The 27,745-nt window shown below is 36.2% G+C and overlaps 2 protein-coding genes and 1 pseudogene across 2 annotated transcripts; all 3 read left to right on the top strand.

Annotated features, from left to right (window-relative positions):
- Positions 1-2,088: 2,088 nt before the first annotated feature.
- On the top strand, positions 2,089-2,610 carry LOC102669891 (uncharacterized). Its single transcript, XM_014777072.1, has 2 exons — positions 2,089-2,272; positions 2,357-2,610. Exons 1-2 carry the CDS (start codon positions 2,089-2,091, stop codon positions 2,608-2,610), a joined length of 438 nt encoding a protein of 145 aa, XP_014632558.1.
- Positions 2,611-15,165: 12,555 nt separating this feature from the next.
- Positions 15,166-15,617, top strand: LOC102669623 (copper-transporting ATPase PAA1, chloroplastic-like; annotated as a pseudogene).
- A 1,508-nt stretch (positions 15,618-17,125) lies between these two features.
- LOC113001893 (G-type lectin S-receptor-like serine/threonine-protein kinase SD1-1) lies at positions 17,126-26,014 on the top strand. The gene is made up of 7 exons (XM_026128762.2): positions 17,126-17,243; positions 18,732-18,778; positions 18,917-18,982; positions 19,825-19,913; positions 25,197-25,370; positions 25,472-25,622; positions 25,709-26,014. The coding sequence occupies exons 1-7, from the start codon at positions 17,126-17,128 to the stop codon at positions 26,012-26,014; spliced, it is 951 nt and encodes a 316-aa protein (XP_025984547.2).
- The last annotated feature ends 1,731 nt before the right edge of the window (positions 26,015-27,745 follow it).

Raw genomic sequence — 27,745 nt, 5'->3', positions numbered from 1 at the left:
TATCTTTCTAAACTATTTGATATAGCAGTAGTAATTTACTCTTACACTTATTCTTGTTTTTACTATTTATTTCTTACTTACAAATTGAAGAGTATTCAATAAAGTGCAATAAAATCCCTGTGGAAATGATACTCGGACTTCCGAGAATTACTACTTAGAGCGATTTGGTACACTTGCTAAACACCTCAACAAGTTTTTGGCGCCGTTGCCGGGGATTTTGTTCTCGCACTTAATTGCCATACTATATCAGTTTGTAAGCTTAATTCTTCTAGTATTCTTTACTTTCTCTTCTATTCTTTCTTTCTTCTCCCATAAATTGCACGGGTAGTGCCTTTTTGTTTTTATGTGAGGTAGAACTGCATCTGGAGACGTTGTTCCTATTAACTTAGAAATTGAAGCTACTTTTCGGCGTAACAACTCTGCAAGAAGAAGAAGGGAGCAGGACACAGAAGGAAGCAGTTACACCTCACCTCCTCTTTCTCCAAATCACACTCAGATATATGGACGGGGAACCGGCACGAAGAGTCACACTAGAGGATTTCTCTAATATCGCCACTCCTCAGTTCTTCACAAGTATTGCAAGACCGGAGGTCCAAGTAGCCAACATCTCCTACCCGCACTCTCTTATTCAGTTAATTTAGGGGAACCTCTTCCATGGTCTCCCAAATGAAGATCCATATGCGCATCTAGCCTCATACATAGAGATATGCAACACCGTTAAAATCGTCGGAGTTCCAGAAGATGCGATACGCCTTAACCTCTTCTCCTTTTCCCTAGCAGGAGAGGCAAAAAGATGGTTGCACTCCTTTAAAGGCAACAACTTAAGAACATGGAAAGAAGTAGTGGAAAAGTTCTTAAAGAAGTACTTCCCAGAGTCAAAGACCGCCGAAGGAAAGATGTAGATTTCTTCTTTGCATCAATTTCCGGATGAATCTCTCAGCGAAGCACTAGACCGTTTCCACGAATTGTTAAGAAAAACACCGACACACGGATACATCGAGCCAGTATAGCTAAACATATTCATAGATGGCTTGCGACCTCAATCGAAACAGTTGCTAGATGCATCCGCAGGAGGGAAGATCAAGCGATGGAGCTCATCGAGAACATGACGGCTAGCGATCAAGCAATCCTTCACGATCGCACTTATGTTCCCATAAAAAGAAGCCTCTTAGAGCTCAGCACGCAGGACGCGACTTTGGCACAAAACAAGCTGTTGACTAGGCAAATAGAAGCCCTTACTGAAACCCTCAGCAAGCTGCCTCAACAATTACAAGCGGTAAGTTCTTCCTACTCTTCTGTTTAGTAGGTAGAAGGATGCCCCACATGAGGAGGGACACATGAGCCTGGACAATGTACAAGCCAACAAGACCCCTCTCGAGAAGTAAATTATATTGGCATACCAAATCGCCATGGATTCCAGGGCTACAACCCGGGAAATCCATCCGGATTCAATTAAGGGGCAACAGGATTTAATCACGGGCCACCGAGATTCAATCAAGGAAGAAACTTCATGCAAGGCTCAGGTTGGAGAAATCAAGGAAATCAATATAAGGAGCAAGGGAACCAGCCACCATACCAGCACCCTAGCCAAGGTTCGAATCAACAAGAGAAGCCCACCAACATAGAGGAACTGCTGCTGCAATTCATCCAGAAGACAAGATCACATCAAAAGAGCAAAGATGCAGCTATTCAGAATCTGGAAGTTCAAATGGGCCAACTGGCGCATGACAAAGCCGAATGACCCACTAGAACTTTCAAGGCTAACACAGAGAAGAACTCGAAGGAAGAATGCAAAGTAGTGCTGACTCGAGGGCAGAAGAGAGCGCAGGAGGAGGGTAAGATTAAAGGAGAAGACCGGACATAAGAAGAAAGGACAGAAGAAGAAGAGAAGGTGGAATCACCACCTAAGACCAAGAGCCAGAGAGCACGAGAAGCCAAGAAGGAAGAACCACTAGGCCTTCCACAGGATCTCCTATATCCTATGGCACCCACCAAGAAGAACAAGGAGTGTTACTTCAAACGTTTCTTGGAAATCTTCATAGGGCTAGAAATCACCATGCCATTCGGGGAAGCCTTACTTCCAAATTTATGAAGGAAATCCTCACCAAGAAGGGGAAGTATATTGACAATGAGAATATTGTGGTAGGGGGCAACTACAGTGCAATAATACAGAGGAAGCTACCCAAGAAGTTTAAGGACCCCGAAAGTGTTACCATCCCGTGCACCATAGGGAAGGAAGCGGTAAACAAGGCCCTCATTGATCTAGGAGCAAGTATCAATCTGATGCCCTTATTAATGTGCAGAAGAATTGGGAATTTGAAGATAGATCCCACCAAGATGATGCTTTAATTGGCAGACAGCTCAATCACAAGACCATACGGGGTGGTAGAAGATGTCCTAGTCAAGGTACGCCACTTCACCTTTCTGGTGGACATTGTTATCATGGATATTGAAGAAGACGCGGATATTCCCCTTATCTTAGGCATACTCTTCATGCTGACTGCCAATTGTGTGGTGGATATAGGGAATGGGAACTTAGAGTTGAGTATTGACAATCAGAAGATCACCTTTGACCTTTTCAAGGCAATGAAGTACCCACATGAGGGTTAGAAGTGCTTTAGAATGGAGGAGATTGATAAGGAAGACATCAGTATTCTCGAGACACCACAGACTTCGTTGGAAAAAGCTATGGTAAATGTGCTAGATTGCCTAACCAGTGAAGAGGAAAAAGATCTGAAGGCTTGCTTAGAAGACTAGGATCGACAAGACAGTATTCCTGAGGGAGAAGCCAATTTCGAGATGCTAGAGAAGGAAGTTCCGTCCGAGAAGAAGAAGATAGAGTTGAAGATATTGCCCAATCATCTGAAGTATGTGTTCTTGGAGGAAGGTAAGCCTGTAGTGATCAGTAATGCACTCACAATAGAAGAAGAAAATAGGTTGGTAGACGTCCTGAAGAAACACAGGGAAGCAATTGGATGACACATATCCGATCTCAAAGGAATCAGCCCTGCTTACTACATGCACAGGATAATGATGGAAGAGGACTACAAGCCAGTCCGACAACCCCTGAGGCGGCTAAATCCAACAATGAAGGAAGAGGTAAGAAAGGAAGTGCTCAAGCTTTTGGAGGCTGGGCTCATATACCCCATCTCTGATAGTGCTTGGGTAAGCCCAGTACAGGTAGTTCCTAAGAAAGGAAGAATGACAGTCTTACGAAATGAGAGGAATGACTTGATACCTACACGAACTGTCACGGGCTGGCGGATGTGTATCGACTACCGCAAGTTGAATGAAGCCACACAGAAGGACCATTTCCCATTACCTTTCATGGATTAGATGCTGGGGAGGCTTGCAGGGCAGGCATATTACTGTTTCTTGGATGGATACTCAAGATACAACCAGATCACGGTGGACCCCAGGGATCAAGAGAAGACAGCCTTTACATGCCCCTTTGGCGTCTTTGCTTATAGAAGAATGTCATTCAGGTTATGTAACGCACCAGCCACATTTCAGAGGTACATGCTGGCCATTTTTTCAGACATGGTGGAGAAGAGCATCGAGGTATTTATGGACAACTTCTCGGTTTTTGGACCCTCATTTGACAGTTGCTAAAGGAACCTAGAGATGGTACTATAGAGGTGCATAGAGACTAACTTGGTACTAAACTGGGAAAAGTGTCATTTCACGGTTCGAGAGGGCATAGTCCTGGGCCACAAGATCTCAGCTAGAGGGATTGAGGTTGATCGGGCAAAGACAGACGTCATTGAGAAGTTGCCGCCACCACTGAATGTTAAAGGCGTCAGAAGTTTTTTTAGGGCATGCAGGTTTCTACAGGAGGTTCATCAAGGACTTCTCGAAGATTGTCAAGCCCCTAAGCAATCTGCTGAATAAGGACGTGGTTTTTAAGTTTGATGAAGAATGTTTAGCAACATTTCAAACACTGAAGAATAAGTTCACCACTGCACCAGTAATGATTGCACCAGATTGGAGCAAAGATTTTGAATTAATGTGTGATGCTAGCGATTATGTAATAGGAGTAGTTCTGGGACAGAGGCACGACAAGGTATTCCATGCTATCTATTATGCTAGCAAGGTCCTTAACAAAGCACAGTTGAACTATGCTACCATAGAGAAGGAGATGTTGGCCATTGTCTTTGCCTTGGAGAAATTCAGGTCTTACTTGATAGGGTCAAGGGTCACCATTTTCATGGATCATGCTGCCATCAAGCATCTGCTCACCAAAACAGACTCAAGGCCGAGGTTGATTAGATGGGTCCTGCTGATACAAGAATTTGACATCACCATTAAGGACAAGAAAGGATCCGAGAATGTAGTAGCTGACCACCTGCCCCGGTTAAAGAATGAAGAAATCACCAAGGAGGAACCAGAGGTAAAAGGAGAATTTCCTAATGAGTTTCTTTTGTAGGTTGCCACCAGATCTTGGTTTGCAGACATGGCCAACTACAAAGCCACAAGACTCATTCCAGAAAAGCTTAATTAGAGTCAGAGGAAGAAATTCTTGCATGATGCACGCTTCTATGTGTGGGATGATCCTCATTTGTTCAGGGCAGGAGCTGATAATCTATTAAGGAGATGCGTCACAAAGGAGGAAGCACGGATCATTCTTTGGCACTGCCACAGTTCACCCTATGGAAGACACCACAGTGGGGACAGAACAACAGCAAAAGTATTACAATCAAGTTTTTTCTGGCCCTCTATTTTTAAAGATGCTTACGAGTTTATGCGTTGTTGTGATAAATGCCAGAGAACAGGGGGGATCTCTCGAAGGAATGAGATGCCTTTGCAGAATATCATGGAAGTAGAGATCTTTGACTGTTGGGGCATAGACTTCATGGGACCTCTTCGATCTTCATACGGGAATGTCTATATCCTGGTAGCTATGGATTACATCTCCAAATGGGTGGAAGCCATAGCCACTCCAAAAGACGACGCCAGGGTGGTGATAAAATTTCTGAAGAACAACATCTTTTCCCGTTTTGGAGTTCCTCGAGCCTTGATTAGTGACGGGGGAACACATTTCTGCAACAATCAGTTGAAGAAAGTCCTGGAACAATACAATGTACAACATAAGGTGGCCACCCCTTATCATCCTCAGACAAATGGCCAAGCAGAAATTTCCAACAGAGAGCTCAAGCAAATCCTAGAGAAGACAATTGCATCATCAAGAAAGGATTAGGCCTTGAAGCTCGATGATACTCTCTGGGCATACAGGACAACATTCAAGACTCCCATCGGCTTATCACCATTTCAGCTAGTGTATGGGAAGGCATGTCCTTTACTAGTGGAGTTGGAGCACAAAGCATATTGGGCTCTCAAATTGCTCAACTTTGATAACAACGCATGCGGAGAAAAGAGGAAACTACAGTTGCTGGAATTAGAAGAGATGAGACTGAATGCCTACGAGTCATCCAAAATTTACAAGCAAAAGTTGAAGGCGTATCATGACAAGAAGCTACAAAGGAAAAAAATTCCACCTAGGGCAGCAGGTATTACTCTTTAACTTAAGGCTAAGGCTGTTCCCAGGTAAGCTGAAGTCCAAGTGGTCATGGCCGTTCATAATCAAAGAAGTCAGACGTCACAGAGCAGTAGAATTTGTGGACCCTAGAGAAGAGAATTTTGAAAAGAAATGGATCATCAATGGACAACGCTTAAAGCTTTATAATGGAGGACAATTAGAGTGATTGACGACCATCATCTACTTGAATGACCCGTGAAGAAGGCCTGGTGTCTAGCTAAAGACAATAAACTAAGTGCTGGTTGCGAGGCAACCCAACATATTTTGTAAAAATGTAGTCATTTTTCTTTATCCCTTCCAAAAAAAAGGGGCCCAACAGGTGCAAATAGAAAACAGGAGGTGCAGAAAGTAAAGGCCCAACAGGTGAATTCAGCAATAGAAGGGGTGCCAATAGCAGAAGAGAAGTGGGCTGCACGAAGCCATGCGCTTAGCGCGCATCCAGGCGCTAAGCGCCCAGGTATGTTTTCAATTTTTGAATTTTAAAAATTCTGAGGGAAAACCAAGGGACGCTTCCCTTGGTGCGCTTAGCAGCCACCTACGCGCTAAGCGCGCGAACCATAAATTGTTGGACAGTTTTCGAAACTATCCAACCCCTCAGCTGCCTCTTTTGTAGTTTAAATTTTTGCCACCTCACTTTTCCCTTCTTTTCTTCTGTGCACTCCCACTCCTTATACCCTCTTTCTCTGCATTTCTTCTGAACTTACTCGCCTCCCTGTGCCTCATCACGCAGTTTTCAGGAAATAGGTGAGATTTGGAATCTGGACTATTGCTGTAATGATTTCCAGGTACCATCACGCTAAGCCCTACACAGAGGCTTAGCGAGAATAGGCAACATGGAAAGGAAGAAAGAAGAGCGCACTAAGCCTACGCCAGGCAGGACACGAAAATGCAGCACGCGCTTAGCCGGCACCTCGTGCTAAGCGCGCTCATGCATCTCAGCGAACGCACTAAGCGCATCCCCGTGGCGCTAAGCGCGTGCCAGCACCCACTAGGAAGAAGGCGCTAAGCGCGGGGCTGGGCCTTAGGGCCCATCAGCCTTCACGCCTTACTTTTTACACCTTTTTTTCACTAACTGCACCCCTTTCTAAATTTCTTTTTGCACCCCCCTGATTGCTAACTACAACCTATTTTCTCCTGTTTTTTTTGTTTGTTTTTCAGATGACTTCCCGCAAACGCCGAGCCGTGCCCACACCCGGGGAAGCGTCCAACTGGGACTCTTCCCGTTTCACATCCGAGATCACTTGGCACAAATACTAGGACAACATTCAGCTTTGGAACATTCTTCCGGAGAGGAATATAGAGCTTGCACCTGGGATGTTTGACGAGTTCCTTCAGGAGCTCCAAAGGCGCAGATGGGACTAGGTTTTGACCCGACTTCCAGAGAAGAGGATTGATGTCGCTCTGGTGAAGGAGTTTTACTCCAACTTATATGATCCAGAGGACCATAGTCTGAAGTTTTGCAGGGTTCGAGGACAGGTCGTGCAGTTTGATGCAGAGTCGATTAACGACTTCCGTGACACCCCGGTCATCCTGGAAGATGGAGAGGAGTACCCAGCCTACTCTCAGTACCTCCGCACTCCTCCCGATCATGACGCCATCCTCTCCAGTTTGTGTACTCCAGGGGGACGGTTTGTTCTGATTGTTGATGGTGCCCCCTGGAAGCTACTGCGGAAGGACCTGACGACACTCGCTCAGACATGGAGTGTCCTTTCTTATTTTAACCTTGCTCCTACTTCTCACACTTCTAATATTAATGTTGACAGGGCGCGTCTCATATATGGCTTGGTGATGAAGATGGACCTGGACGTGGGTAGTTTCATTTCCCAGCAGATCAGTCAGATCGCCTAGTCCAGCACATCCAGGCTTGGGTTCCCAGCGTTGATCATAGCGCTGTGTGACATTCAGGGGGTTGTTTCTGATACCCTGATTTTTGAGTCACTCAATCCTGTGATTAACCTTGCGTACATTAAGAAGAATTGCTGGAACCCAACCGATCCATCTATCACATTTCCAGGGGCCCGCCGCACACGCACTAGAGCTTCAGCACCAACATTAGAAGAGCCTCTTCCTTCTCAGCCTTCTGAGGCGCCTTTTCCTCCACCAGCATCTATATCAGTATCTATTGATCTCCATGGTCAGATGCTGTGGTCCATTCATATGGGACAACAACTCATTATGGAGAACATGCACAGGCTATCCCTGCACCTGCAGATGGACCCACTGCTCATCACTCCAGAGGCTTATCGTCAGCAGGTCGCCTGGCCAGGAGACCAGCCTTCCACTGACAGGGGGGAAGAGTCTTCTGGAGCCGCTACTGAGGATCCTACAGTTGATGAAGACCTCATTGCTGACTTGGCTAGGGCTGATTGGGGCCCATGGGTAGACTTGGGTGGAGGCAGCGCATGATCTTAGTTTATGTTTGATGTTTTTATGTTTTTGACGATTTATGTCTTTATGTTTTTTTTTATGTCTTTATGTTTTTATGTCTTTATTTTTAATGTAGTCTATGTGGAACTTAAAAAGTAGTAGTAATAATATTAGAATTCAGTATGTGTTTTCTGAGTAATAATTGCATGATAACTTAAGAAGTCATAATTCTTTAGCTTGTTCTGAAAGGTCTAACACTTGAGATGCTACTGATCATTGGAGAAACACTGGTTCTGGAAGCACAAGTCAGGTCAAGAAATGGAACATGAATAGCACAGAATGGAAAAGGTTAGCTTGATGGAACAAGGTCATAACTGGTATGCCGAATACTTACTTAATCCCGGTGAGAGTGTGAACTTAATTGTGAGAGAAAACGCTTGTTCTTAAGTTCCTAATTTTGCATCATTCTTAGACTGTTAGATTAGTTTCTTGAGGTGGATATGATCAAGGCCATGTTTGTTTTATTTACCTACTTAGCCAAAAAGCCAACCTAGCATAATTTTGTCCCTTGGACCCATGTTGAGCCAACAAATTATTTTGAATTGACCCTTGAGCCAAAAAAATGATAGTCCTAACCTTTTTAGGATATTAAGAGAGCAAAAAGGGGTTATAAAGGTCTTAATTTGGGGGATTTTGGGATAGCTAAGATAATAGAACAACATACAGTAAGACACCTTTTACAAAGTGTAGGCCCAATATTAAAAAAAAAGAATTTTAAATAAAGGGCAGAAAGAAAAAAAACAAGAGACGTGTCAAAGGAAAAGTGGTGTGGAGAAATAAAAGGAGCTAAGTAAAAGGCCGAGGCAGAATTGAAATTTTGCTCTCTTATAATCTTAAGTTTGAATTTCCAAGAAAAACCATGATTTTTTTTGTATAGCCAGGCCCCAATACAAGCCAATAAAGTCCTTAGTGATCCACCAAAGGTAACTAAAGATAACTTTAACTGAGATGAAATGCAATACTCTGGAATCTTACTTGCAGGTTGTTATTAGATTGCAAACACTAAACCAGACACTTATGAGCAGAGGGAAACACCAGCCTTGTGAGGAAAGTAAGGCAAGCCAAACTTGGTTGAATTCCAGATGACTAACCAATTCAACTCTTGTGTTTTTTATGCTTTCATTTTGAGATGTTGACAAATGCAGAAGGGACCAGTCAAAGAATAGAGGAACTGAAGCCATTGATAGTGTTGGAACATTTGGAACTTGCCTGAGAATTTATTTGCTTTTATTTTTTATTTGCTTGGGGACAAGCAAAGTTTAATTTGGGGGATTTTGATAACTGCTAAAAAATTGTGAATTAATAGTAGGGAATCAGTCAAATTTTGGCTTAAAATTAATTATTTAGCAATTATTTGTGATTAAAAGTTAGAAAATTAATTAAGTTTGAATTTTTGGCCACAGATATGAAAACTGAAGGTGCAACAAGCAAAAAGGTAGCAGAAATTGAAGAAAAAGAAGAAAATCTGAAGCAGGCCCAGCCCAACACGTGCGCTTAGCGCGCGAGAAGCGCTAAGCGAGAGAGGAAGCACAGGCGCTAAGCGAGGCGTTAAGCATGAAGATGCAGGATTCGTTACGCGCGCCAAGCGCGAGGCACACGCCAAGCACGTGATCCAATAGAAGCACAGGCTAAGCGCACGATCTGAACGCGCTAAGCGTGGGGTGTCGTGCTAAGCGCGCCTACGAAGTTCCAAAGCCCATTTTTGCATCTATAAATATAGATCCAAGCCAAGGGAGAATGTACACCTCACCTCAGAGCACTTCCTTCAGCATTCCAAGCCTGAGCTCTCCCTTTTCTCTCTATATTCTTTATTTTCCTATCCATTCTTTTTTTCACCCCAGTTGTAAAGCCCCTCAATGACCATGAGTGGCTAATCCCCTAGCTAGGGCCTGACAGGCCTAAAAAGCCAACGATGTATGGTGTACTTCAAGAGTTATCAATGCAAAGAAAATTTCTTCCAGGTTTTATGTTCTAATTCTTTTCTTTTCTATCTTGCATTTATGTCTTAAATTTCTTTTGGGTTTTATTCGCTCGGGAGAGGGTATTTCCTAACAAGGGTTTAAGATGCAATGCATGTATCAGTTTTAGGGGTTATACGCTTGGGAAAGGGTAACACCTAATAGAACAAATAAAGAAAAAGGATCGTCGGGCTAGCATTGCTAGGCATAGAATGATGGCCCAATGCCCATGCGTTTAGCAACATCTAGAATTTAACTTAATGTATTTTAATTATTGAATCTTCACAAAGACATTTGGGAGATAGGTTGTTAAAATAGGCTTGTCATCGTGAGGCATCAGGGGCAAGTAAAATTAATAGATGTGGGTAGAACTAATTCAACTGCATTGGTAATGAACATCATAACTTCATGCATCGTAGGCCAATTAGGTTTGTCCGGTCTTGGCATTTTCATTAATTATCTTTCTAAACTATTTGATATAGTAGTAGCAATTTAGTCTTACACTTATTCTTGTTTTTACTATTTATTTCTTACTTACAAATTGAAGAGTATTCAATAAAGTGCAATAAAATCCCTATGGAAACGATACTCGGACTTCCAAGAATTACTACTTAGAGCGATTTGGTACACTTGCCAAACACCTCAACACTTTTCACTCCTGATTATGCTCTTTATTAACTGTTGTACCTGAACATAGGAAACAAATAATCCTAAATAATGGAATGTATACAATGAACTTTTTTTAATTAAACTAAAACCTTATATAGTATGTCTATTCAAATAGATAACCATAGGAGCAACCTACTAAGTCAAAATATAAGGCAGAGAGTATTTACTAATGTAGCATCTTACATATTTAGTGTATGATAGAATTCATTATAAAATAATAATAAATAAACAAATATAACTACAAAACGAAAAAAACCCATGGTATTTAGCATGCACTACGAAAATATCCCAACAGGGACTTGTCTGTAACAAACAATAACAGAGCCCTAAAGAAATAAATTTTATTTATCAGCATATGATTGAATGATACGGTTACAGTTTTGACCCTCTGGCCATTTTGAGGCAATTTATTAATTACACCATGGCTTCAACGAACTTATTATAGGGTTTAGCCTAAATCTCAGGTACATTGTTTTCAGCTTATGCCAACAACTATTGTGACTGAGTCCTATTATCCTAATCTTGAGACATCCTTTTACAATACTCATGAAAGATGTAAATGTCAATGAGATAGCCAGGAATATATCTGTTTTTTTTTCCTAATTTCTTTGTCAAACTTTCAAATGGCATCGACTAGATTGATTGTTGTAAACTAAACTATAATAAGCCATTAAAACTCCATACATCTCTGATGGAGCCACTATCTCCAGAACCAACAATATGAAATATAGTAAAATAAACAGGAATTACCTTTCTCTCAATCACCTGAAGTTGTTGCGCTGCCTGCTTAAGGGCTGGACTTTGTAAGAAGAATGAATTTTATGTTATACATGATGGCATATTCAAAATCGTATTTCACCATTTACCACTTTTGTAAGAGGCATGAAACGATTATGGCAATCTTTGTCTTCCTTAATTACAGCCTTCAGATCACCCTGCATGATCTCAGCACACTACAGGAGAGCCACAATGGCCCATGCCTCATAGCCACCCACCGGTATACTTCTCCGGGCATGTTGAATGGCGGTTTTGACCTACAAGAACCTTGAATCAGCAACTAGGTAGGAAAGAAAACAGAAACATGAAAACTATTTTTCATAGCACAATATCCCAGTCCCTGGTGCTATCTAATAAAGAAAACTATATGTTCCTAGTCGAAAGGACCACTTCCTCAAACACATTTGTTTAATTCATTCTGCAGCAATTTACACCTAAACTTGTTTTGTTTTTGGCAGAGATCATAGTGCATATACCCTTTAAAGGAACTCACTATGGGGTTTTCCACAGTGTTTGAACCAAAAGAATTGTAATTGAACATCCTTTACTGCCAATATGTTTGAATCAGTGAACATTTGTTTTTTGTTTGTAGGTAGTAGCTTCTGACAAAAATGTTGAAAGCAATAAATTGTCCCACCTAGTGAGGAGTTGAATCTACACTGTTGTGTTTGCTTTGCCATTACTGTGATCCCAGTCATAGCTATTATTTACCATATTTTTGAGGTATGTATATCTTTGACTCATTACAATGATAATTGAATGCTTCTTTATATATGATGTTAACTGAATTATATAACTAAATTATAAGCATTATGAGTGAACCTTAGTTTCCCGTTTGAGATTCTATACATCGATTAATACGGATAGTTTGTATTAATTGGTGTATTCAATCTTGAATTGTCTGTTTGGACAGTTTGGGAAGATTCATTTTTTATAGTAGATTATTACGTATAGGTTAATTTTCTTTTCTTATATTTGTCAACATTTCGGTATACTTCATTTCCCTTTATTCTCTGAGTGCATACTTGAATGTGGTGGATGACAATACATCACCACTTTCATCTCGTGTACTTTGGGACTTAGGCGAAATGTCGCCGAAATTTTGACTAATTTAGAAAAGACAATTAACTTGTAGTATTCAATCTACTATAAAAAAATTCTTCCTGAATGGGATAGGGCCACACCTTTACTTAGAAATGTGAGGTTTACGTGCATGTTACATAACTTCATCAAGTGGTGCAGCAAACGGAAAACATGGATCAAAGTTGGATGAGAGCATCATGCATCACTGATGAGTATGGGATTTGTAACAATTGTGCCTTTTTAGTTTTCTCATAAATAAATAAATAAATAATTTAATAAATAAATAAAATCAGTTAGGTCATAATTTCCCCACTATATATACCTAATTTTATGTGTGTGTGTGTGTGTATATATATATATATATATATATATATATATATATATATATATTAAAAATTATAAATATAAAAATATATAATTTAAATGAATCCATACATCACATGGATTTTAAATATATAAGTTGAAATGTAAGTATAGTAGTTGGAGAGACAATCAAATGATAAATAAGTGATAAAAAAGATTAGTTTAATTGATTAAGCATAGTGCATGAATATTAAAAATCTTTAATATATTATGTTAATTCTTACAAATAAGTAATAATAAATAAATGTGCAACAATTAAAATGTACTTGTGAATAAATGTAGGCATAATCGGCATGACAATGCCACCATCTCCAGATTTTTTTATAGTAAATAGGCATTTTGGTCCCTGACTTTTGACCCATTTTGCAAATTAGTTTCTATCTTTTTGAAATGTAAAAAATAGTCCCTATCTTTGCATAAATTTTGCAAAATAGTCATTGCCGTTAAATTTAAAAGTAACATCGTTAGTAAGGTGCATTGTTGGAAATTTTAGTGCTACATAGACTATCCAACATGGCAAATTGTCACAGATTGTGACATGTAAACTGGACTTTGATGTAAAATTTAAAAAGTTGTCAAATATTTTATTCTTCACTTGCTTCTTCTTCCTCAAATTAGGGTTTCTAAAGATTCTCTCCTCTCAATTCCAACATGGTGGAGTCTTAAGTGTGTGTGTTTCTCCCTGGTCTTATTTGTTTGTTCCCCTCGCTCCATCTTTTTCCTCCGCACACTCCATCTTCTTCCTTGTGGACTTTGATTTCTCCATGTCTGCAAGTGACAATTCTTATGTGTTTTTTGGTAGAACCATTCGCCAATGCCACCATGGAAGACGTGCAACTATTCGAACTGCAAGAACAAGGAAGAATATAGGAAGGTTATTCTATACTTGTGCATTGCCCCAAAGAGATTCAAATAACTGCCAATTTTTTCAATAGGTTGAAGAAGAAAACCAAGTTTCTAATCCTTCTTCTATCACAAGAGAATCAATGATAGTGACTAATTTGAACCTACAAATTGAAGCATTGTAGAAGAAAATGAGAAATTTAACAAACATTGTGTTGTTAGGTTTTTCAATTTTAATTATAATGTTAGTTTTAGGGGGAATATATTTTAGGAAAAATTTGTAGTAGCATTTTCTGATATTATAAGTGTTGCTTTGCTGAAGAAATATTGTGAATGAAGTTCCTCAAGTTTTTGTTGTTGCTGTCATTTACTTTGCAGTTCCTTAAGTATTTCATTTGAAATTTGATTTGGGTCTATCTACTGTCAATTACTTTGCAGAACAATAGAATGATGCTCAACTTGATCAAATATCATATAATTGGTTATACTTTTCTGATGTTGATTGCATTGATGTTTGCTAATTAAAGGGGGAAAATGTAGTTTAATCAATTCACCTAAACCCACTTCAATTAAATATAATTTTATTTTTATTTATTTATCACTATCTAAACATATTCATTTATGTGTTATAAGCGCAACTTCTATTGCTTCTGGCTTTCTGTCACCTCTTCACCTTGCCTCTGCTCTTATGTGTTATGGGCGTGTTAATCAGTTGTGTGCGCCTCATTGGCCGACTATGCATTGACAGAAAAATATAAAGATTAAGTTAGGATTAAGACCAGTTATATTCTATTAAACTATTAATTGTTGGTGTCTACTACTGTCAGATGTGGTACAACAGAGTAATTGGCATATTTTCTACTTATAATGCTTCTTGGCATTTTTTATTGACAGCCAGTAGAAATTTGAGTTAATTTGGCTTCATCAACATTTTTCTTGTTGCTAGTCCCTAGTCCTTTGGCTTCATGAAAAATATGATATGTCTCACTCATCTGCCTACCTTCTCCCACTGCTATGATTATGAGTACTTTATAGGCGTTTGATTTAGTATCCAATGCACAAGTACCTCTGGCTTTGTGCATCTCAATTAGAGAATTTTAGTGATACCACTACTACAAAAGCAAGAATTAACATCGTCAAATCTACATCGGTTATTAAAAAGCCGATGTAGTAAATTTTGTGGTGGCATTTTCAAAATTTATACAAACTTTTTGACATGTTAACGACGGTTATTGTGAAACCGACCTCGATATGCATATTACAAAGGTGGTTTTAGAAAAACTGCATTTGTTTGTAAGCAAACCACGACGGTTTTCTATAGCACGTCTTTGTATAGACTGACTTTTCATTTTTTTTCTCTCTTTGTATAGACACGTCTTTACACACTCGCCCTTCATTTTCTCTCTCTCTCTCTCTTATCTTATCTTCTCCGCTGACCCTTCATTTTCCCTCTCTCATTGTTGCCTTGTGTAAGTCTTTGTCGCTTTCTCTCTCTGGCAGAGAACGTCTATGTATGCCTTGCTCTGCCGCAACCTAAAATGCTTCGTTACTTTCTTTAATAGCAGCAACTGCTGGCGCATTCTGTGCTCTTTCAGCTCCGTGTCATTGCCGTCCTTGCTTCGATCCTTTCGTGGACTGCCCCCGCGAACGCCGCACCGCGAGCTCTGCGGTTTTGTTTGCTTCTCCTGTTGGCGGTGGAAATGACGGCGCTGGAACCGGCGATGATGGCGGTTCTAGCAGTGAGTCTGGAGATGCTAATCTCAAACTGGTAGGAGACAAGGCTCAAGAGCTTTTTGGACTTTCGCCTGATGTTATCATTCTCGATGTTTCAGTGTGAACTCTTCTTCACTCTGAGTAGATTTTTTTTTGTTATTATTTTTATTTTAAGTAAAATAATAATTTAGTTTTGTTTATGTGTGTGATAGGGAATGATATGTGGGGGATGTGCTACACTGACCTGAGGCCCACGGAGTGCTACACGTGCTTCATGCAAGCGGTATCTGCCTGGACGGATGCTTCACCCCACATGTGACATCAGCATTTGTCGCCAGTCGTCCCCGAGGCTTCGAAAAGATGGGGAAGGACGGGTGGCAGCGGCGGTGGTGAACGTGACGAAGGGCACGGCGGAGCGTGGCTTCACAATGGTCGGAGTAAAGGGGGTTTTTGCGGAGCGCGGGTTCTTGGTACCTTTATTTCTACATTTGAAGTTACTTTTAACTTCTTCCAATGGTTTTTTTAGAAGGGCATGGTACTGTTTGGTTGATCTTTTCATGTGTATTATTAGTGATTGTAGGGCTTTTGCTCATTGTCATGGCTGCATTTATAAGCCGGAAAAGAATAGCATCATCGCGTAGAAATAAAAGTAATGATTACTCATCTGAAGCCATATTAAAGCTTTTGGGGTGCAGCATTGATTGTTTGGAAACAATAATGAAGTGGCATGGGTGGTTTTTTACTCACGCATGCGAAACAGTTTTGTGTAATTATTATTTGTTCTCATCCCCTCTCACTAATTACTTCTCAGTCCAAGTTCGTCACTCCTTTCTCGCTACCACGCTAATTTCTTTCTTCTATTCCATTTCCATGCCTTGATTAAACTTACTAATTCTTGCTTATTATTAATGAGTTTCTTCGAGATAGTTTTCAGTTTCACCAATTGTATTAACTATTTTTGCTATTATTTTCATTGTAACTTTAGTTTTGAAGCTTGGTTGATTCAATTGATCGATTTGCAATAAGAGGAATCTGGTTTGAGACATGCTTTGGATGGTCCTGATAGCATGGGATTCGGTCCTCTTATTCCCACAGAGAATGAGAGGTCCCTCATGGAACGTGTATGACATGAAGTAAAGCACGAATTGAAACAGGTAAGGGATTAAATGTTAATTGCTTTTAAAAGTCTGCATTCGAGTCCCATCATTTTGAATCTCTTCCCCCGTGATTGACCTCAATGTCTGTTTTTTTAAAAATTATTATGTAGGGTTATAAAGAGAAAATTGTGGACATAAGAGAGAAAATTTTAAGCAAGAGATGAGTTGGGAAACTTCCTGGTGACACGACCTCTGTCCTTAAAGCTTGATGGCTTTACTATATATTTTTTTCTTTCAGTAAACCCTGTTCAAACATATTTGAACGAATTTAAATTATGATTTTGGATGTTGGTGTGTTTGGGTGGCCCTGGTCAAAAGATGTTTTATTAAGTGTTTATGTAATGCAAGGTTGGTCAGTTTGGTTTTGCACTAATGTATGATTACTTTGTGGAATATACTTAAAGTTGAAGATTTTTTAAAAATCTCTGTTTTTTTTTCTTGTATGTGTGTAATCAGAAGAGCCAGAGAGGGGTGTTGTATTGTAAGTAACTGGCCATGCTAAGTTTTTTAATAAATTGTGTTAACCACTTGTTGCAGTAATCAAGAGTTAGATCATTCATTTCAATATTCTTAGATTTTGTTTGCTGTTAACCACAATAATGAACATTGAAGATAATGGTGGCTTACGTGTACTTGCCATTAATATCCTGGGAAGATTCTTGTCAAACCGTGACAACAATATCAGGTTTATTTCTGCTCATTGCTTCTCTTTCATAAGTAACTGAAAGTTTTGATTAAGACCTACTAACACCAGCACATTGAGTGTTCACATTGCAAAGTTCCTTACTTTATATGTTTTCACTTTAAAGGCATGTTCTTGCTTCAACAATTTATAAACTCGACCTTTTTCTATTGTTATAATTATAATAATATTTTCATAGATCGTTGGGCACTCGCTTGGTGGTGGTACTGTTGTGCTGTTGACATATATGCTTAGAGAAATAAAGCAGCTCAACTTGTGTCATGTTTGGCCCAGGCATGTGGTTATACTAATTAGTATTTCTTAAATTTACATCTAAACTTTTAATTTTTTTCGAGATTATTTGGTAACTGATTTAATTGGTTTTTATTATAATTGATCATCAAATGATTTTTGCTATTAAGCAGATGTAGAATTAATAGCGCGTTATGAAGATGTAATTGTAGTCTGACAAACTCAAAATTTTGGGTAGCTAGGATGCATAAATGGTTCTGTATATATAGACGAATGAAAAATGCATGTACAAGAGTTCAGCTACATGAAACACATTTGTTTTGAAATAATTGTGTACATAAGTTCTGCATATCTTATTTAAATTTTTTATTGGGAATGAATAAGTGATAGATATAAAAATTCATATTGCTAAGTCCTTGTTTGACAATTGTAATTTTTAGCAAATATATTGATTTATGTTTATTAATTGCTTAATTTCTGAAGATTTTTTATTTTCTGTTTTGGGTTTAGGGAATGTTTCGGTAACCCGTGGCACCCAGGTAGCTTTTATATATATATATATATATATATATATATATATATATATAACATTATTTGTATGTTAATTTGAAACTTGGAAGAGGGTAAACAGCATCAAGAGGAAAGAAAAGTAAAGATAATTATATATATTTTTTTCATTGGTTGAAAAGAAAATAAAAATTCAAACTTTTTTTTGTTTACTTTCCTCATTTCAAATTTTAAATCTTTATTTTCTTCATTATTTTCTCTCCATCATTCTAAACACAACATATATATTTGGATAAAAAGAAAAATAGAAAATATATATGAAAAAGTATGCATTTCTATTATTTAATTAATTAAATAAAAAATTGAACTTAATTTTTTGTATTTTCCTTTCCCTGAAAATTTTAAAAGTCTCTACTCCCATGGAAGATATTAATAGTAGTACTCAACACTCCACAGGGATATATAGTGTCCTATTAGGTATTGACTAAACATATAGTTGGGGCATGCCTGCAGCTTAATTTATATGTTCTGTCAATGTAAAAAATTTACACTATCAATTTTGTTACCAGTTCAATTTTGAGTACTGTTACTAGTTCAATTTTGTTATCTGAGCTGGGTGCAATGTTATGGACATCATTTCAATTGGCTCTGTACTTGTTGAAAATATTGCTATACTTGTATTATGTTTGTTTGAGCTTGTATTGTTGTTCCTTTCTTCAGTGGCCTTGTATCAGGTGAATCTTAACCTTGCATACTTTATGCAGGTGGAGTTCTAAATCTGGCCATGGTTGAGAGTGTGGACAATCAGAAGGTAGACATGTAGAATCAATGTTACTTGTGAATAACTTGTTAAAATTTCCAATTGTAATTTCGTTACAGCTAATTTTCTAACGAATACCATTAGCTATTTGACAAACCTTAAAGTGTTCTTGTACCTCTGGAACTGCAGGTAGCAAATCATCTTGACCGTATGGTATCAACCCTTGGAAGAAATCCTCTCAAGGTTTTGGTGCAAGTAAATACAAGTGGAGAAGAATGTAAGTTCAGCTTAAAATTATAATGAGTTACTCTAACTCCTTGTTATACTTTTTGGATCTTATGAGGTTTCCTCACTCCCTTTGGGTGTGAGGCAAATTCTTTCTTGAGGCATTAAAAATCCTTCTTGTGTACATTGTAACTTGTAAATTTGTGTTCCTGACTTGTCTTCATGTACTGAGACTTCTTAATTTGACATCAGGGAATTGTTATTCGTATTTAGTTCTTTAATGCTTTGCATGGAATTCCATCAATTAGAATATATATTTTCCCCCTTATCCCAGCCCCCAGGGTTATTGTACTGCATTCAAACTTCTATTTATTCATTTTAGATAATGACACAGTAATGTTACTTAATTAGTCACTGATTGCAGCTATTTCACTATTGTTTGTTAACATAGTGTATCATATTCTTCTATTATGTCTTGGCATTTCAAGTACTTTGTTGGCATGCATTATTTGTCAGTATATTATAATGCTCTCATTTCATACATATTTTACATAAATGAACTTTGTTTATGGATTCTTATATTGTTGCAGCCAAATCTGGCATTGATCCTTCCAAATGTGAAGAGCATTATTTTTATATATTATAATTTTAGCTGCTTAATACTCCCATAACATATGGGAACTGGGAAGAGCAAAGGATATCTAGTTATTTGATTACACTAAATATTCAAGACTGAAATTTAGATAATTGTACTGTGAGTTACGGGTGAGTTTGTAACTGCAACTTCATTATGTGAACTTCCACACAGCTGCTAGGAAACTTGTCAACAGTGTGTATGTCTTCTAAATCTATTCTTATATTGTACTCTTCAGGTAGAGGAGGTTTACAACTTTTCCCAAGATGATTTGTTAATAGAGGATATCCTGATCCTTGACACACACAGAAGTGTTTGTATGGATTGGTCAGTGTGTGTGGACCCAAAAGAAAAGCAAAATGCTTATGAAATTTCCCAGGTAAACATGCTCAACAAATTAGAGCCTTCATTTCCCTTATTTCCTTTTACTTGATGTACAATAGAAATTTTCTCTCAGAAATACATATATTAGGCTGCATCTCTGGAGGGACTATCTCCTCATGTACCACTATACAAAGTAACAGAAGGGAATGAATGTTGCTTTTTCACAACATACTTTTCTTGGGATCATACAAAAGGTATGGTACGTGTCAAAACCTTAAGGAACTCCATTTTTTTTTCCTGTTTTCTAAATTCAAGCTTTGCATGATATACATGAAGTATAATGTAAAAAATGCTAAAAATAATACGAATTCTGTGTTACATATCAATCATGTGTCATAAAGTATAATAAAATTTAAATCATTAATTATTATTTTCCAATATAAATAACTGAAAAAAATATTTGATACTTATTATATTTAAAATAAAAGATGAGGAAAAATAAAAATAAGAATTGAAACTATTACTAACATTTCATATTTATAATATATATAGTAGCGTTAGTTTTTTCTTCTATAATTAAGTATAATAATAGGTAAGGTATGAGTAGCATAGTGTAGTACCTATTCCCAAACTTATACTTAAAAAAAATTGCATACCCAAATTCATTCATGCGTGAAAGTTAACTTTAATTTCAATCACTTTGTTAAATTATTAAAACAAAAAATAAAAAATAATTAAATTACAAATAAACTATACAAGTCAAGTTCAATTTTTTGTTTTCTTAAACAATACAAGTCCTACTTTTAATTAATATCATTTAAAGAAATGAGTTAAGCTTAACTCACTAATTTTTTTTCACGGGTTAAACTTAAATTTATAGTAGTCAATTTGATTCATTTATACCTCTAACATGTTTTCTAAGATATTAATTACCAATAACCCTCTAAAAAAAAGATATTACTCGTAGGGTCTTCGATACAAATCGCAAAAAATTACACATCAAAATATAATATTGATATTTTATTTAGTATAACATTTAATTAAAAACTAAAATATTGCTTGTAACATAAAAAAAAATTCAGATCTCCCTTCACGGATGCTTCGGATTATGGTGTCTTTGGAGGTTTAAGGAGTTCTCTGACTTGTCTTTTGATGGCTCCAAAAGGGTTCGGGTTCCTCATATAGTTAATACCAAGGTAAGCTAAAAGAAATAACAGATCATGTTTTTGAATAATTTGGTGCGATTTTGTTCTACTTAGGAAACAAAAAGTTGAAAGCATGTTGATTGGCGAGTATTCATATTGATTGTCAGCAACCTTCTAAGTTGCAGCAGTGCCATAAGTTCATGACTAATTCTTGTTGTTGATAATTGGTGGTTATAACAAGAACCCACAACTTGACCTGCAAGCTCAACATCGTGCTCATAGGATTAGTCAAAAGAAAGAAGTTCAAGTTTTCCGATTTTGCATTGAGGTTTACAATTTTGTACCTTATTATTTGTTATTCTGTTCATCGTAGTTATGTTTCTGGCTTTGCTAAATTTGGTTTGATTGATGATGTTAAAAATCTATTTTGTTGTTTAAATTTCTGTATACCCAAAAGTTTTATGTGTTGCTCTGCACCTTTGAGTCATAGTGGAGGAGCCTTGTTGGGCCATCCTTTTGATATCCTATGATGGAAGAATGAACTAGTTAATATGTCCTTATCCTTGTGTTCATCCTTGTGTACCTTCTTTGTGTCAATGATATTTAATTATAAGTTATGGAAATTTACTGTTAGACAAATCATAATTTTAATGATACGTACTTATTCATTAACATGGTTGATTGTTGAAATTTCACTAGGATTTATAAATTAAGTCGCATATGAGACATGTTTTGGTATTTTCATATTTGTTATTGGCTGAATTCCATGAAACAAAAAAAAAAAAAGACACACATTCTACATCGATTGTCAAACAACCGATGTAGATGACTCAACATACTAAGATGGTCAACCGATGTAGAATTAACCCATTATGGGTAACATTCTACATCGCTTGGGCTGAAAACTGATCTAGGTACCTCAATATACTAAGACGGTCGTCCCAAACAACCAATGTAGAATTAAGTCATTATTGGCATCATTCTACATCGGTTGATAGAAAATCGATGTAAAATTGCCACCATTATACATCGGTTTTGTCTTTAGAACCGACTTAGAATGTTCATCATTCTAAGACAGCTCTGACTCGAGGCCCGCCTTTGTATCATGTCTTTCTACATCGGTCCACCAATCGTCGTTGTAGGGTGTGGGCTTTCAACGACTCCCGCTACAACATCGGTTCATAACCGATGTAGAAAGGGCCAAATAACCGGTGTAGAAAGCCTAATTTCTAGTAGTGTACATCTAACAGTGAGAGCAGGCCTAACTAAACCCTATGTTTAAGTTTGTTATTTCTAGTAACTACCATATTGGGAGTGAACAATAAGAGCATTTTTAAATAATTTCCTATGTTAGATTAGTTGTGAATTGTGATGAGATTAAAATGAATTTGACATTATTTTTATTTCAAATTGGAAAATTTCTCTTCAGAATTTACATCATTATTTCTAATTCTGTTTTCAGTCATAGCAGATTTCGCATAAAGTCACTAGTCATATCATATTTATTTTTCTGTAAATAGTAAATACTGTTATTGAAGGCGTGGTATATGGTGTTGCATGTGATATGGGTCCTTCACCCGCATATCATAAATCACATCAATAACAATAAAGAAAGAAGGGAAAATATAATTTCATTTCACAGACCATATGCGCACATGCACCATTGCATGCTAGTTACAAGCAATCCTTTAGCAGGGCAAGCGTTCACACCATATAAAGCTTTCACATCATAAACCAAAATAGATAACTCAAGCTTTCATAGATAAGTACCATAATGTTTACATCGTTCAAGCTTTCCTATTTAAAGTACCAAAATACACAACATAAACTAGTACCTACTGAATATAAATTAGTCATATCCAACTACACATCCAAATAAAAAAATAAAACAAGGAATGGGTATTCATTTTTCTTCATTTAAAGTAAGGGTGTTGTTGGCGGGTCATCCACAACAGGTGTGTTTACTGTTGAAGTGCCTGAAATGTTCTTTTGTTTGGGTCTTCTTATGTTTAGCTTATACCTTGCTACGGGTGGAACATCAACAATAGGTGCAGGGACCTACATGCAAATGCCAAACATAAATAACACTTGTAATATATAAAAACAAATTGGTTAGTCTTAGGAGAACAAAATATTTACCATGAACTCCATGTCACTATCTTGCAACAAATTAGGCTGAGATAAATTAATCTCCACCAAAACTCCTATGTCCTATGACATTGTCTTCATTTGCATCTCTCCTTCTATTTTTCTTAGGCCTTCCTCTTTGAACCTTTTTATGTGGTAGAACAGGTTGTCCATACTGTGCATGGGCCCAATATTTTGGTCCTTGGACTAACTGAATAAAATGGTGATATGTCTTATTATAAGCCTCTATGGACAGCCAGTCATGACACAAGTCCCCAGGTTTGCCTCCTTTGTGACTTATTGCTACAATGGCATGTCTGCATGACATCCCTACATCAAAGTTGTAAAATCAGTACACATGTAGGTTACGAATGAAAAAAAGAAAAACTGTACAAAACACATTTGCATCAATGGTGACCAAGTACAAATAAATTATATTAATCAATTATAAACATTAAATTCCAAAATTATTCAAAATTATGCTAACCATGTTGGACCAAGTAGAGATCAATTAAAATTTACCTTCCTCATGGCCAGCAACAAGTACATCATCTAAATCATCCTTATTACTAGCTTATGGAATTGGATGACATTTCAAGTCCAACATCAGTGGGACTTCTTCTGGAATTGGATCTACTTCATGATGAAAATAAACATTTATCTCATTCTCATTTTCCAAAGCAGCCTTCACTAAGTATAATATATCCCTATATGTTGTATAGCTCCTTAACCCGTGATTAAAATCTAAGTCCTTATCAGTCAACCAAAAACAATCTCCTATCCTGCTATACTTCTTACATGCTTGCACCAGATCACATAGGATAAATGTGTTCATCTAATCTGTAGATATATCCTCCCAAACATCAAATTCTCCGCCTATATATTCAACATTTCCATCACTAGCACGTGGAGTGAATCTTTCTCCATGGTACAATATTAAAGTTATCTTGGCATCCATTCTACACAATTAGAAACCAAAAATGCCATATATTAGGAAATAAAAAACCTAACTCAAACATAGGCACATCACACAACAAAATGCAATGTCATGTATAAAAATAAAGCATCATAAATCAAAATAATAAAGGACCATAAAATAGAGTAACAATGGATCCATGCTATATCAAAATCCTTCAACATATAAAAGCCCAAAAATACAAGATAATATAAATCGTTCTTCATCAAACCTTAATCAACACATCACAATGATTTATATGAATGATGAGCAAAATGACAAACTGGTTCACCAAAACAGAGACGAAAACAAAAAATAAAAATGTGAAAACACAAAACAACCACGAAAAAAAACCCTTCGCACAACAGGGCGATGAACACGAAAACAAAAATGACAACATAAACGACTACAAATGAAAATGATAACGTACATTATGCGAACCTGGAGCAACAATGAAAATGAACACACAAAAATTTCAAATGATAACGTACATGACGCGAACCTGAGTGAAGAGCGAAGAGCAAAGAGTGGCAATGACCAACGAAAACTGACAAACGTTCGCTACTGGCGGAGGGAGGGGTTGATGATGATAACGAGGGAGATCACCACTGAAAAATGGAGGGAATAGAAAGAGACATTCTTGGATCACAGTGAAAAAACCCAATGCAACGTAGTCTAAGGCAGTGAAACCGTTTTGGGGAAAATGAGTTTACTTAATTTTTGAATGGTTTTTCAAAGACTTGCCACATGGGTTTGCTTACATGGAAAAAGACTTGCCACATAGACATATGACTAACAATGGAAATTAGATTTTAACGGTAGGGACTTATTTGCATAACGAATGTAAATATAGAGACTATTTTTTACATTTATAAAAGATAGGGACTAATTTACAAAAAGGACCAAAAGTTAAGGACCAAAATGCATATTTACACGATTTTTTTTAACAATATTAACAAGAAAGATTCTCATGCATCTATCCTTATCTCTTACTACTAAGTTATCTCTTACTACTGCGTTGATCCCAGTGCCTTTACACATAATACTTGGAATTGTTAGGGGGCTTGTGTATCTTCATCAAGATTCTCGATTAAGGATTATTCATAGAGATCTCAAAGCAAGTAACATTTTACTCGATGAAAAGTTAAATCCAAAAATATCAGATTTTGACTTGGCAAGAGCTTTCGGAGGAGACCAAACTAAAGGAAACATAGATAGAATAGTTGGGACTTAGTGAGTGTTTGTCTAATAATAATGCGTCACATTTATTTAGATACCTATTCATATTTTATATTTTTGTTAATGTGAATTGTTTGCACTAATTTTTCTTGTAGTGGATACATGGCTCCGGAGTATGCTGTTGATGGGCAATTTTCAATCAAATCTGATGTTTTCAGCTTTGGCATTTTGTTGTTGGAGATTGTATGTGGAAACCAAAATAAAGCTCTTAGTCACGAAAACCAAGCTCTTAATATTGTTGGTTATGTAAGAGCTCAAATAACTTTCTTTTTATCTATGCCAAAGTTTAATTAAACGTCAATAATAGTGAACTTTTTCCTTCTATGTTTCAGGCATGGACACTTTGGAAAGAGCAAAATGCTTTACAACTTATTGACTCGAGCATAAAGGACTCATGTGTTATCTCAGAAGTACTGCTATGCATCCATGTTAGTCTCTTGTGTGTGCAACAATACCCGGAGGATAGGCCAACCATGACTTCAGTAATTCAAATGTTAGGGAGTGAGATGGATATGGTTGAGCCAAAAGAACCTGGTTTCTTTCCAAGGAGAATTTTGAAAGAAGGAAATCTATGCACAAATCTAAACCAAGTGACTTCAAACGATGAATTATCCATTACCTCATTAAGTGGTCGATGAAAATGTAGTAAATGATTATGTTTGGCAAGTCACTTAGATTGTTTTATTACTTTTTTTTACTAGCTTTTAAGTTTATTTGACTGTTTGCTAAATAAAGTCTTCTAAGTAAATTTTATCATTTTTGAAACATTATTTGAAGTAAGTAATATTTTTTAAAACATTAATTTTTAATTTTTTATGTTTTTATATTTTATTCCCTTAAATTCTTTAAAAATTCATTAAATTTATTTATTACACTTTTTAAATAAAACAATGTAATATTATATATTAAATTGTTTAACTCAATCATTACAGTATTTATTTTATTATTTTAGCATTATATATCAAGATAGTTATAATGATAGATAATATGGGTTTATTTTATTTTATGTTTGTCTTTATATTTTACATTTTTATGTTAAATTATTTATTTTTTTCATCATACTATTTATAATATTTAATTTACTATTTCAACATTATACTTCACAAAATTAACAAAGATACATGTTATATTTATTTTATTTCTTAATTTTTTAAATAATTTTATATTAGATGATTTTATTTTAATTATTATGCTAATTAACATAATAAAAGTATAATGTGTATTTAAGTGTATGTTTTTATAATTTTTTTGTAAATTAATTAAAAAAATTTATGATATAATATAAGATATATAATAGAATACACTTATGAAAATGATAATAATTGAAACGTAATTGAAATAATTTATCTATGAATAAAAAATTAGAAGAGATTAAAATTAATTAAAGAATTAAATTATAACAACTAAAAAATATTTTTATTCATGAAATAAAATTGGAATTTATATATCATATACATGTCTATTTCTTTTTCATTTTACATTTCTTAACTGTTTTAATATATAATTTTATCAAATACTTATAATTTAATAAATTAGCTTAATAACTTTCAACTAAGAGATACTAGCTAACTACTTTTTAACCTCGAGCTAGTTTTATCAAATATAACTGAAATCTTTAATAATATTTGGAGGATCGATAAATATATTGTTGTTCCTTTCTTATTTTTCTACTTTTGTTTTCATGTTAGTTTTCTTATTTAGCTTATAAAAGAGGATAAGACTTTGTATTACAAGCACTTTGAACAATAGATATTCAGTTTCCTCTTTGAGTTAGGTTAAATTATATTTTTATCCTTTTATTTATTTACAAAATTTAACTTGGTTTTTCTATTTTTAAAATGTTTAATTTCATCTTCTATTTTAAAAAAAAAACAAGATTAATGTTACGATTTCATCTAAATTAGACTAAGGACGTACATACGGATATGTGCAATGTAAGGTTTAAAATTTTTGAAGATAACATTAGCCCAATTAAAAATATAACTAATCGCCTTCCACAATTTTGATTTAATTATATTTAATATATAATGCTAAATTTCTAAAAGATGATAATTTATATATATATATATATATTAAAAATTATAAATATAAAAATATATAATTTAAATGAATCCATACATCACATGAATTTAAAATATATAAGTTGAGATGTAAGTACGGTACTTGGAGAGACAATCAAATGATAAATAAGTGATAAAAAAGATTAGTTTAATTGATTAATCATAGTGCATGAATGTTGAAAATCTTTAATATATTATGTTGAGTTCTTACAAATAAATAATAATAAGTAAATGTGCAACAGTTAAATTGTACTTGCTTGTCAGAATAAATGTAGGCATAATCGGCATGACAATGTCACCGTCTCCAGA

This window comes from Glycine max, chromosome 6, assembly GCF_000004515.6.
Source record: "Glycine max cultivar Williams 82 chromosome 6, Glycine_max_v4.0, whole genome shotgun sequence".
In the NCBI taxonomy this organism is placed as follows: domain Eukaryota; kingdom Viridiplantae; phylum Streptophyta; class Magnoliopsida; order Fabales; family Fabaceae; genus Glycine; species Glycine max.
This window is presented reverse-complemented; position numbering and strand designations above follow the sequence as displayed.

Bases quoted from the DNA above. Each gene is read 5' to 3' on its own strand.
- LOC102669891 (XM_014777072.1), top strand. From the start codon at position 2,089: ATGAAGGAAATCCTCACCAAGAAGGGGAAGTATATTGACAATGAGAAT. The intron at 2,273-2,356 runs GTATCAATCTGA...TTTAATTGGCAG, and splicing joins CCTCATTGATCTAGGAGCAA to ACAGCTCAATCACAAGACCA.
- LOC113001893 (XM_026128762.2), top strand. From the start codon at position 17,126: ATGAACATTGAAGATAATGGTGGCTTACGTGTACTTGCCATTAATATC. The intron at 18,779-18,916 runs GTAGACATGTAG...CTGGAACTGCAG, and splicing joins AGAGTGTGGACAATCAGAAG to GTAGCAAATCATCTTGACCG. The intron at 19,914-25,196 runs GTCAGTGTGTGT...TGGAATTGTTAG, and splicing joins AGAAGTGTTTGTATGGATTG to GGGGCTTGTGTATCTTCATC.